The 13,509-nt window shown below is 45.6% G+C and overlaps 1 protein-coding gene across 1 annotated transcript in view; it reads left to right on the forward strand.

The window, feature by feature from the left end:
- LUZP2 (leucine zipper protein 2) overlaps nt 1-13,509 on the forward strand; it is a 700,384-nt gene that overhangs the window by 315,287 nt on the left and 371,588 nt on the right. Inside the window, exon 2 of the mRNA XM_066584197.1 lies at nt 11,633-11,750. Coding sequence (XP_066440294.1) covers nt 11,633-11,750 — 118 coding nt within the window. The remainder of the gene's footprint in view (nt 1-11,632; nt 11,751-13,509) is intronic.

Below are 13,509 nucleotides of genomic sequence, written 5' to 3' on the forward strand. Positions count from 1 at the left end.
GAGTGGTAACAGAAAACTAATATGATTCAGAAACTTATGCAAGTATATAATGTTAATATATTACGTGTAATACAAAGTTGTTAAATGACAACAAAGACAAGTAGATACAAAGTTGCACAACAGATTCTTTAAATTTCAATTAATGGGCTTTTTAATTGCTTATTCCATATTAAACTCTAATCAGTTTGAATGTTACTGGGTGATGTTTGAGACAAATCGTTTAGAAGTTTCTTCAATAGAATTACAGACAGGAATTCCAGGAAATTTGATTACTGCTTTATCTTACACAAACATATACAAGAGAGTACTTTTTGAAAAAAAAGAACTGCCGACCGGCCGCGGCTGAACTCCGGCTGCAGCGGAAAGGTGAGTATACATTTTTTTTAATTTTTACACATTTTAGGATGATTTTCAGGTAAGGGCTTATATTTTTAAGCCCTTCCCGAAAATTCATCCCGCGCTCGCTGGCAGCCCGTTGCTTTCAATGGAGCCAGCTGTATTGCCGGCTCCATTGAATTCAATGGGCTAACATCGTTCTTCTCTGCCACATCTGTTACAGCTGTGGCAGAGGAGAACGATCTTTATGCTGACAGTGCGGGGGGGGGGGGGGGTCTCACTCTTGCCACTATTGTGGCTTAAAAGTGAGACCTCGGAGCCCGAAATGCAGCCCTGCATGTTGCTCCTCGCCTGCCCTATCCATTTCTGTCTTTTTTACATGACTTTGGTGATTTGCTAAGATTTTCACAAATGAAAACCTTAGCGGAGCACCAGTCATATACAAAAATGCTCGAGTCGCCCATTGACTTCAATGGGGTTTGTTACTCGAAACGAACTCTCGAGCATCACTGAAAGTTCGACTCAAGTAACGAGCACTCGAGCATTTTGGTGCTCGCTCATCTCTAGTCTTGATCAGTGAGCCTCCTCTATGATGTGCATATACTCTATTATAACATATGAATATAGGTTGTCTTCATCACACAACCAATTAAAACTTTAAAAGGCACCAAATTGCACCTATCCAGCACTTCTGGTACTATGTGAAATTTAAATTAACCATTGCTATAGATTACTCTGTTTACCACTGTCAATAAGTGAAAAATGCAGTTTTACATTTCCTGTACAGCCATAATTTTGTTCTTCCCTAGAAAACTCCTGGATCAAACAGATAAAAAAATAAATAAATAATGGGGGGAAAAAAATAATAAAAAAAAAATATATATATTTGCATCTTTTCTCATATATAATGTTTATTTATATACTTTTCTCATATATATATATATATATATAATATCTGTATTTATATATATATATATATATATATATATATATATATATATATACGTACATCTTTTCTCATATATATATATATATATATATATATATATATATATTAGAGATGAGCGAACACCAAAATGTTCGGGTGTTCGTTATTCGGAACGAACTTCCCGTGATGCTCGAGGGTTCGTTTCGAACAACGAACCCCATTGAAGTCAATGGGCGACCAGAACATTTTTGTATTTCGCCGATGCTCGCTAAGGTTTTCATGTGTGAAAATCTGGGCAATTCAGGAAAGTGATGGGAATGACACAGTGACGGATAGGGCAGGCGAGGGGCTACATGGTGGGCTGCATCTCAAGTTCACAGGTCCCACTATTAAGCCACAATAGCGGCAAGAGTGCCCCCCCCCCCCCACTGTCAGCATAAAGATCGTCCTCCTCTGGCACAGCTGTAACAGCTGTAGCAGAGAAGAACGATGTTTGCCCATTGAATTCAATGGAGCGGCAATACAGCATGTTCCACTGAATGCAATGGGCTGCCGGCGATCGCAGGATGAATGGTCGGAAAGGGGTTAAATATATAACCCCTTTCCTGCAATTCATCCAGAAATGTGTTACACTAAAAATATATACCGGCGTATAAGGCGACGGGGCGTATAAGACGACCCCCCAACTGTCACCTTATACGCCGGTAATACAGTGGAGAAAAGAATAAAAATCATTACTTACGTTTTTAGATGATCTGCGGCGCTCCTGCAGGCTGTCACTCCCTCCTAATCCACGGCAGACAAGCTTTCTCTATGAAAGGCTTTAAATCCCTGCCTCCAGAAAGACACGTGCCTTCAGCCAATCACAGCCAATGACAATGATGTCATTGAATGGCTGTGATTGGCTGTGTTTCTGGAGGCGGGGATTTTAAGGCTTGAAATCCCCGCCTCCAGAAACACAGCCAATCACAGCCATTCAATGACATCATTGTCATTGGCTGTGATTGGCTGAAGGCACGTGTGCTTCTGGAGGCAGGGATTTAAAGTCTTTCGTGGAGAAAGCAATACTCTGCCGTGGACCAGGAGGGAGTGACAGCCTGCAGGAGCGCCGCAGATCATCTAAAAACGTAAGTAATGATTTTTATTCTTTTCTCCACTGTATTACCGGCGTATAAGGTGACAGTTGGGGGGTCGTCTTATACGCCCCGTCGCCTTATACGCCGGTATATATTTTTAGTGTAACACATTTCTGGATGAATTGCAGGGAAGGGGTTATATATTTAACCCCTTTCCGACCATTCATCCTGCGATCGCCGGCAGCCCATTGCATTCAGTGGAACATGCTGTATTGCCGCTCCATTGAATTCAATGGGCAAACATCGTTCTTCTCTGCTACAGCTGTTACAGCTGTTACAGCTGTGCCAGAGAAGAAGGATTTGTCTTCTATATGTTCTCAATGGGGTCAGCGCTGCTGCCGCTGGCCCCATTGAGCGCATATAGAATGCATCCATAGCGAGCCGCGGGAGGGGCAGATTTCAATACTCGGGTGACACCTTATCTCCCCAGCCACTCACAGCAGGGGGGTGGTATAGGGCTTAAACGTTGCAGGGGGAAGTTGTAATGCCTTCCCTGTCTTTATATTGGCCAAAAAAAAGCGCTAACGTCTCAGGGAAGAAAGTTAAATTAACCAGAACACCGCATGGTGTTCGTTACGAATAACGAACATCCCGAACACCCTAATATTCGCACGAATATCAAGCTCGGACGAACGCGTTCGCTCATCTCTAATATATATATATATACACACACATAGTTGTGCACCTGCTTTTGGTGCTGAATAATTGTCTAAACTAAGCCATCTAAGTCTTGGTATAAAGTTATATAGAGATGTTTGAAGATGCGCCAAGTCTATCCGAAAGTATTCATCCCAGTCGTAAATCTGGGGCATCCTCTGAATGCTTGGTACAAGTTTATGCTGTCTAAACATTCTACATGATTATTAAATCTGCCCCAATATTTCCATGGCGTTTAAAAGTGTCTAAAGTGCATATTTTATAACATACATAAATGTGTAAAAAAATAACACCTCAAGAGATTATAATATATTTTAAAGTCAGCTTCTATTTCTAGCCCTAGGTGGGAAGCAATTTTGTACTCTGCATTTCTTGAGCACTTTCCGAGTTGGAGTCTACTCAGAGAAAGCACAGAATCCCTTCCCACTGGGACCCAAAACCCACAGTTATATTTACGTATTATCATTTTATCAGTTTTCTTATAAGAATAAGTTTTCCGTTAGCTATAGCTGTCCTTAACTGGTTCCAGGAAAAAAAAAAGATTTGGAAGTTCTTAAAGAGTAAATGCTCTTCATTCAAAGATGTTCCCACTAAAGTCGTATCTTTGATTATTCTTTTGCTTGGAGTCTAAAGGGACAAGTTGTGTTTTATTAGACAGAAAAGAAGAATAAGAGTTTACAGTTTAGTATCTTACAGAGATTAAAAATAAAACATCACAATTAGAGATGAGCGAGCGTACTCGCTAAGGCAAACTACTCAAGCGAGTAGTGCCTTATGTGAGTACCTGCCCGCTCGTCTCAAAAGATTAGGGTGCCGGCCGGGGAGCGGCGGGGGAGAGCGGGGAGGAACGGGGGTGATCTCTCTCACTCTACCCGCCCCCCCCCCCCCGCCCGCGCTCACCCCTGCTCCCTCCCGCAACTCACCGCTCTCCCCCGCCGGCAGCCGAATCTTTAGAGACGAGCGGGCAGGTACTTGCATAAGGCACTACTCGCTTGAGTAGTTTGCCTAAGTGAGTACGCTCGCTCATCTCTAATCATAATACCTAATATTAGTTTTAGAAAGCTCCAATCAAAAAATCTGCTGTCTCCTAAATCAAGCAGCTCTCCATCAGTTGAAATAGAATGTGGGTTAAAAGGGATATTTCATCAAGACAACCCATTTTTTAAAGTAAAAGGGTTGTCCCACTTGTATCTATTGATGACCTATTCTCAGAACAGGTAATCAATGCCAGATCTTTTGGGGTCCATCGCTTGGGATTCCTAGCTTATGCTGTATTCCTGTGTTTGCTGCTGGAAAAAGACAATTCCATAAACCGTTGAGTTGCCTGGGTTTGTATTGCAGTCCGTGCACCATAATTTAAGGCAGCTTGTGATGTTAATTATAGTGAAAATGTTAGGCTATTGGAGGCCATGCACCTCCACTATCTTTGGTACTTGATTAAAGCCACAAACTTTAGACTTTCTTTGCTTTAACTTTTTAACTCTGTCTATTGTAGCACAAAATGTTAGACCTAAATACAGTATGATGTTAAAAAGTGGACATTCACATTTAGGGCGCCCACCCACTGGCGTTTTTTTTTTCCTTTGCGTTTTGCGTTTTTTCTCAAAAGCAATTAGTTTTGAATGTGTTCCTGTCCACTGGCGTTTTTTTTTTCGGTCCGTTGCGTTTTTTAACATAGGAACTGTCAGTTGCATATGTGTCCTTATTTTTCTCGTAATGCACCCATGAATGTCAATGGAAATGGCGCGAAAATGCCGCGAAAACGCCGCAAAAAACGCCGCGAAAAACGCGCGTAAAACACGCCAAAAACGCGCCGAAAATGCTGCGTTTTTCACGCACGGAAATCGCAAACGCCAGTGGGTGGGCGATTTCGCGATTTTAACATTACAAGTCCCATAGACCCCTGCAGAGAAAAAAATGCTGCGAATTTCGCAGGGAAAAAAAACGCCAGTGGGTGGGCGCCCTAAGGGCTCAGTCAGATTAGCAAATTTTTTGCGCAAAGAAATCCCACAATGCGTGTAGAAAAAATTGTGTGAATGGGTGCATTTGCATTCACTTGTCCTATCTTTTACAGGTGCAAATTTTTACCACTTATAAAAAACAGACATGTGACTGTTAGCATTGGAAAGCATTGGTTCTAATTAAAGATGACCGAGCACGCTCGTTTAAGGCTGATGTTCGAGCGAGCATCTGTCTTCTCGAGTAACTGATTACTTGTCTGAGCAAATGCGGGTGGGAGGCGGGGGAGAGCGGGAGGGAGCGGGGGGGGGGGAGAGTGAGAGAGATCTCTCACCCCCACTCCTCCCATTCACCCCCGCACCCCCCCCCCGCTTTTGCTCAGACTAGTAATCAGTTACTCGAGAAGACTGATGCTCGCTCGAACATCAGCCTTAAACAAGCGCGCTCGCTCATCTCTAGTTCTAATAGATGCAGATCATGCTTTAAAAAAATGCTTCTCTGACTGAGCCCTAACGCCAAATTAGGGCTCAGTTTTGATGAGCGAATTTTTCATGCATTATAGGCGCATGAAAAAAACTGCACATTGTATGTAGAAAAAATCATGTGACTGGGTGCATTTGCACTCACTAGACTTATCTTTTACAGGTGCAAATTTTTTCTGCTTCTAAAAAATGGATGTTACCATACAGTGCGGCATGGGGTCCCGCGGTCGGCGCGCGTCGCTCCGGCGTCGGCTCCAGCAGCCTGGAGCCCTGTGTCGAGGTCATCCCAGCAGCTTGGGTTGGCCAGTGGGCGGCGGCGTGGGCGTGCCCGCCCGTAGGGTGCCGCCCGCACTCCTCTGTGCTTCTCATGCAGCAGTGGGTAGAGTTGCCTCCGCCCACTCTCCGCCCCTGGGCGGAACCTTGTGGTTAAAAGACTGGCAGTGAACTGAGCTCATGGCCAGTTATTGGTTCTGCATGCACCTAGCCAGTCTGTCTGTGGATCTCCTCAGTCAGTCCCTAGTTGTCGGTCAGCTCCCTCTGGTCCCCTGTTACTCTGTCTGTTTGTGTTGGTTCTGCTAGCCTCTAATCTAGTCTGGCCCAGTCAGTACTAGTTGCTATCCAGCACTCTGCCAGTTTGCCTGTGAGTTCCATCTCCAGCCTTGTCAGTTTTGTTTGGTCTGTTACACCTGCCTCCTCTGTCGGCACTCTGTTCCCCCCATTAGGTAGTTTCCTGCTTGTCAGCCGCCAGGTCCCTAGCCAGTGCAGGGACCGCCGTCCAGTTGTCCGCCTGGGGTTAGCCAGGGCCGAGGCAAGTAGGCAGGGACAGTGGGGTGCGGGAAGATCAGGGCATCCCACTTGGCGCTCGGGGGGCAGAGTGCCGTAACATAATAACTGGCCCTTAAAATATTGTTTTTCTTTTCATGGCGGCGATCAGCGCCCTTGCAAACCAGCTGCAAGACCTGGTGCCGGTGATCCGGGATTTGTCAGCTCGCATGGTGGCCCAGGAGCAGTGGGCGGTGTCGCAGGAGCAGAACGCCTCTACCTGTCCCGAACCCAAGTGCCCTCTTCCCGAGGTGTTCTCTGGGGAGAGGAACAAGTTTTTCGTTTTCCAACAGGCGTGTCGCCTGTTTTTTCGGATGCGTCCCCGTTCTTCCGGCTCGGAGGTCCAGAGGGTCGGGCTTATAATGTCCCTGCTGCGGGGCTCTGCTCAGACTTGGGCCTTTTCCATTCCCGAGGGTTCCCACTCCCTGCAGTCGGTGGACTCCTTTTTTCAGGAACTCGGGGGTATCTTCGATGAACCGGACCGAGTGGGGTTGGCGGTTGCGCGGTTGCTGGCGCTGCATCAGGGGTCGCTTTGTGTGGAGGATTATTGCTCCAATTTCAGACGCTATGCGGGTGATACTGCATGGAACGATAGTGCCCTGAAAGACGTTTTTATGCAAGGTCTCTCAGACGCGGTCAAAGAACTGTTGATCTCCCATCCCGTTCCCGGGTCCTTAAAGGAGGCTATGGAGTTAGCAGTGAAAGCAGATAGGAGGCTCAGGGCTGGGAAGCAAGATAGACCGACCCATAGAGTCAGGGAGGTCATTTGTCCTGTTCCCTCCCCGGCCGTACCAGTTTCTGTTCCCGAACCTATGGAACCGGACCCGCTGGACCCCAAGGAGCGACGCCGGATTCGGTTATTACATAATCTCTGTCTCTACTGCGGGAAAGCTGGACATCGGGTGATAACTTGCCCCTGGAGGCCTCAGCGTCCACAGTCTGAATCGGCAGAAAGACTTCCAGTCCTAGGCGACTGCAGGGAGGGTCGCCTAGGACCTCAGGTACGTCCTAGATTTCTGATACCCTGCCAGGTTAGATTCCGGAACTTCTCCCGCCTAGGGCAGGCGTTTATTGATTCCGGAGCAGCTGCTAACCTGATAAGCATGCGTCTCGTTGAGCCCCTGAGGGCTGAATTTGTGGCGCTGAAGACGCCAATTCGTTTTGCTAGCATTGATGCTACTCCTCTTGCTTCGGGCTTGGTACGATGGAGGACCCCAGTGTTACAACTCACGGTGGGGGGTCGCCATTCGGAAGGTCTATCATTCCTGGTGATGGAGAAAATGTCGGTAGACATGGTACTAGGGATGCCGTGGCTGGCGTTGCACAACCCCCAATTCGATTGGGCCACTGGGGAGCTAACCCAGTGGGGGCCGTCCTGCCATAGCCATCGTGCTCCCCCTCCCCCCTGCTCAGTCGAACAGAAGGGGTACCGATCCTCTGGAAATCGCAAAAGGAGGGGTCGCACGGGGTGCCATAAGTCTTTGTCGAAACCTGTTGTCTCTTCGGTGATGCCCACCTCCGGTCCCCCGCCGCCCACCCTGGTCTGTGATGAAGTTGAACACAAGGCCCAGGAGGTCCTGGATTCTTGCCGGGGTCCAGGAACCGTACAACATTTGGGGGCCCGGAAGAGTTTTTTGGAGTATGATAGCTCAGATGACAGTGAATTTAAAGTTAGAGATGCCTCAGATTTTGAGGGCAGCGTCATTGGTAGCGAGGATGGGTCAAAAGACAGTGGCGAATGGTTGGACATTGACTCGGAAGACGACCTGAAACATGACGATATGTCAACGGTTGGCCCTGAAGGAAATGGGGCAGCCACAGACTACCGAAGTCATGGACCTGAGGATCAGTCCATGGTGTCCGCTCAGGAGGGTCACATTCTCGGATTGGTACAGCGTTTTCACAGTCTTTGCCTGGATAAGCCTGGTCGAGTTTCCGGGGGCCCGGAGGTCCCCCGTCAGAGGGGGGGTAATGTTACCATACAGTGCGGCATGGGGTCCCGCGGTCGGCGCGCGTCGCTCCGGCGTCGGCTCCAGCAGCCTGGAGCCCTGTGTCGAGGTCATCCCAGCAGCTTGGGTTGGCCAGTGGGCGGCGGCGTGGGCGTGCCCGCCCGTAGGGTGCCGCCCGCACTCCTCTGTGCTTCTCATGCAGCAGTGGGTAGAGTTGCCTCCGCCCACTCTCCGCCCCTGGGCGGAACCTTGTGGTTAAAAGACTGGCAGTGAACTGAGCTCATGGCCAGTTATTGGTTCTGCATGCACCTAGCCAGTCTGTCTGTGGATCTCCTCAGTCAGTCCCTAGTTGTCGGTCAGCTCCCTCTGGTCCCCTGTTACTCTGTCTGTTTGTGTTGGTTCTGCTAGCCTCTAATCTAGTCTGGCCCAGTCAGTACTAGTTGCTATCCAGCACTCTGCCAGTTTGCCTGTGAGTTCCATCTCCAGCCTTGTCAGTTTTGTTTGGTCTGTTACACCTGCCTCCTCTGTCGGCACTCTGTTCCCCCCATTAGGTAGTTTCCTGCTTGTCAGCCGCCAGGTCCCTAGCCAGTGCAGGGACCGCCGTCCAGTTGTCCGCCTGGGGTTAGCCAGGGCCGAGGCAAGTAGGCAGGGACAGTGGGGTGCGGGAAGATCAGGGCATCCCACTTGGCGCTCGGGGGGCAGAGTGCCGTAACAATGGACATGTGACTGCTTTCATTGGAAAGCATTGGTTCTAATAGAAGCGAATCGCAAACGCGCCTAACGTGCAACAGAAAAAAAACTGTTGTCGCTTTCACTGCTAATTTTGTAGATTCACTGCAAACTTACCACAGATTTCATGAGATTCGTTAAAATCTCATCCGCTTCATTGCTAGTGTAAAGCGATGAGGATGGAATATCTGTACATATAAACTTTATGTTGAGGAAAAACATTAGGGAGTTGTCCAGCTCTACTGTTTGGACGACTAAGCAGTAAAGTGTATGGTGGCTTTTTCAAAGGGGTTGTCCCGCAAAAGCAAGTGGGGTTATACACTTCTGTATGGCCATATTAATGCACTTTGTAATATACATCTTGCACTAATTATGAGCCATACAGAAGTTATTCACTTACCTGTTCCGTTGCTAGCGTCCCCGTCTCCATGGTGCCGTCTAATTTCAGCGTCTAATCGCCCGATCAGACGCGCTTGCGCAGTCCGGTCTTCTCCCTTCCGAATGGGGCCACTCGTGCCGGAGAGCTGCTCCTTGTAGCTCCGCCCCGTCACGTGTGCCGATTTCAGCCAATCAGGAGGCTGGAATCAGCAATGGAGCGCACAGAGTCCACGGTGCACCATGGGAGAAGACCCGCAGTGCATCGTGGGTGAAGATCCCGGCGGCCATCTTACTAAGGTAAGTAAGAAGTCGCCGGATCGCGGGGATTCGGGTAAGTACTGGCCGTTTTTTTTTTTATAACATGCATCGGGTTTGTCTCGCGCCGATCGGGGGAAGGGGGGGGGGGCTATTGAAAAAAAAAAAAACGTTTCGGCGCGGGACAACCCCTTTAAGTCTTTCCTTTATATTTCTCAATCTTTTTGAATTCATTTTTGACTTTGGCTGAAAAAAGTGTGTTGAAAACCCCATCCTCAATGTGCATTTTTGAAACATCAACAATATACAATATGTCACACAAAACGCCATTATATCTGCATATTAGCTGTAGATCTTTGAGTACCTGGATGAACATTCGAGAAACTATGATTTTGTAAAGGGCATACCATTATATGCTGGTTTTCATGCATGTTTGCTTGTATCTCTAGTCATCCAGTGGAAAGGTTATTGTTATTATGATAAAGTAACTACTATTTAGTCTTTACTGAACTGCGGTAAAGGGGAAATACATTGGAGGAGTGGAGGAACTAAAATGCAATGTTATTCATTTGTTAACAGAAGAGGAGTGTATAAGACCAACTATTTACCAGCAGGCAAGAGGCATTTATTTATTTTAAACCTGCCAATGTTAATATCTTGAAGATCATATTTTGCCAAATTGTGATTATGCATGTAACTGGCTAATTATAATCGTCTCTGATACAGAGATACTATTTACCAGCAGAGAAGGGATATTATTGCCTATGCTAATTATTTGCATATTTTGAAGATTATATCATGTCCTCTTGTGGTTAGACATATATTTGGTTGATTTTACTCATCTGTTGTTACAAGTCTATACTAGTGTATGGAGCAGAGATAGAACTCTGAAAAAGTCAGATTTTCATGTCCTGCCGGGCCTTCAGAGAGGAACACCACTGGAATGCGGGAGCTGGTGGGTATTAAAAATACATCACCCGGCTCCCTCTCGCATTCCCTAAAAGCACCATAAGTTAAGCCTGGTTCAAACACAATGATTATTGCTCAAAAGATGTTTTTTGAGTGACTTTTGAGCGATAATCTTTGTGCATATTTACAGGGCAAGGTGATCGCTCAAACGTTGAGCGATCACCTTGCGCTATGAGCGGGGGATGCAGAAGACAAGCGTGGCTGCTTGTCTTCTGCATCCAGCTGTTCTCTGCTTGGAGTGCTCGGCTGTTATACAGCCGAGCGCTCCGAGCGGGGTATGCAGAACACAGCTGGACTGCTGTGTTCTTCATACCTTGGCTGTTAATAGAGCGCTCAGTTGGTATACAGCTGTGTGCTCAATGTGGGCTATGCAGAACAAAGCTGGACCGCTGTGTTCTTCATACCCCACCTGTGTTCACGGAGCGGGATACAGCTGAAACCATAGTATCAGCTGTATCCCGCTATGAACTCCTGATAAGGCTGATCATTCTCTTTCAGCAAGCTGAAAGAGAATGATCAGCAACTGCTTAACAAAAACTGCACAATGTTAGTGAAGTTAGACACAATGATTATCGCTCAAAACACGGCTTTGAGCGATTTTTGAGTGAGAATTGTAGTGTCTAAATCAGCCTTTACTTTATGGTGTTGTGGGCACATGACATGTTCACTTTAATTAAATTACCATTACAATAATATTATAATTAGGCAATGCCATAGATTTGCCATTGACTCAAATGTCAAGGTATCATAGTGGCAAAAACTGAAAAATGTGTGCCTTATTCTTGTTTTTTTCTGCTTGCGCGAGTAAACAATGAAAAATTGGCTATAAACAAAGAATGATTTATGTCAGTAGCTGTACTTTGTATTCTATCCGGTATGTACATGTTCTCTGACCAACATGACAGATTGATGTTAGCACAACAAGCATAAGCTTTTCATGTTATTTTGAAACTGCATATTTTGCCTACCATCTAATTGCAGAATTACTCCCCATGAAGAACAGGTAATTGACTTATGTTTTCTCCTTGCTAGACAGGGCTATGACGACTTGGAAAAACAACTAAAGGAAGTTTTTATGGAGAGAAGCAGTATCCTCAGGCAGCTTTCAAAAACATCTCGGGAGCTGGAAGGCATCAAAGGAAATTTACGGGTCAGTCCATTTTGTTTTAAAAGATTTTTATTGCATTTAGCAAATGATAAAAAAAAATAAAATGAAGAATAATATATGAACTCTTTAAAAAGTCTAACTTGTCTTATTTTATAAAGCAGCATAATCTTCTAATTGAATAGCAGCAGTAAAAAAGTAAAGAATAAAACAAGTACTGAAACTGACAGCTCAGTAGAACATCCTATTCACATGCTATGCTCTTTCAAGTTCTCTCTTCAGCTTTCCATCACAGATCTCCAGTTGTGAGTTTTCTAAGGTTTTAACCTGTTGAAAGTATTGCTCCCTCCTATGAGTAACTGAGGTTTTTTTTTAACAATATATTGTTTTCCCTATGTCATGCTTGTCTTGCCTTATGCATGTAATATACAGCTTTCACATCCATAGAGAACACCTGCCTGGATAACTCTGATTTTATTACATTTAAGCATACCTGAGTTTTCAAAAAATTTTTCAAAAACAGACAAAGCCTTCATTGGCTGCTGCTTTCCTCCCATTTGCAGCTGATTTGAATTCTATCAATTCAGTTTTCCATATAGGTTTTTCTCTTTTGTTGCATCAACATACAGGTGGGTAGTATCCTATGCCAGTCATTCTGCCATGACTGTACTGTCTGGGACTTCCTCTCTCACACTTCCCCTGCTCCCTTGTATAACCCTGCTCCAATACGCTACAAGGCAGCTTCTGAATGCACACACTTCTGTTACTTGTACTAAATAGCAGTTTTCTCATGTCCCTGTTACTAGAGAAACCAAATGCTTATTGACATGTAGTGGAATGCTGGAAGGAAGACGCCTAGCTGCAGGCCTGTCTAAAGGCCCATATACACCAGTTGATGATCGCTAAAAAATCGGTAATCGGCAGTTGTTTTAGCAATAATCTGTGCGTGTAAATGTGCGCCCATTGTCTGCTTTTCGGGCACTGCTGGCTGATCATCAAATTCAATCCAACCTAAAAATCGGCCCTCATTTTTATCAGTAGTTCTCCATGGGGGAGTGCTGATAACATTGTTTCCCCGTGGATCTGAGGGCAGATAATAGCCTCGGGCTATTAGCTGCATTCAGTGAAGGCTTCATTTGCGTACCTAATTGGTATTTAAGTAGCTGAGTAGCTACTTAAATACCAATTAATTTTTATGCTAAATGATCGCTCAAAGCTGTCACTCAAATTGTCATTTAAGTTATCTTTGAGCGATCATCTGCTGGTGTAAACCAGCCTTAACTTGACTTCCAGTGGTAAAATAAATAATAACAATAATCTATATATATAAAATTGAATGTATGCGTGTATGTCTGTCTGTCTGTCTGTCTGTGTGTGTGTGTTTGTCCTTTATGCGCTACTACACCATTCATCCGATCGCCATGACACTTTGGGAAGTTGTTGAGTACACTCCTGGGAAGATTATAGGCATAGTACAACTATCCTACGATAAATGGCGCGCGTGCGAGCGTCGTCGACAGTTACGCCCCCCCCCCCCCACGTAGATCGTTCGATTTCCATCACTGCCACTAATTCTCTCACTTCCCAATGTCGTAGAAACATGAAATTTGGCACGAGTATTGATTATGTCATAAATAGGAAAAGCTAATGGGTCCCAACTCGATTATTTAATTGTAAGCGCCAAAGAATTAGCGTCCAAATTTTACGTACGGAATCTAATTTTCTCGCTTCCCAATGTCATAGAAACGTGAAATTTGGCACGGGCATTGAATATGTCATAAATAGGAAACGCTAATCAGTCCCA

The sequence above is a fragment of the Eleutherodactylus coqui genome, chromosome 11, assembly GCF_035609145.1.
Source record: "Eleutherodactylus coqui strain aEleCoq1 chromosome 11, aEleCoq1.hap1, whole genome shotgun sequence".
NCBI lineage: Eukaryota > Metazoa > Chordata > Amphibia > Anura > Eleutherodactylidae > Eleutherodactylus > Eleutherodactylus coqui.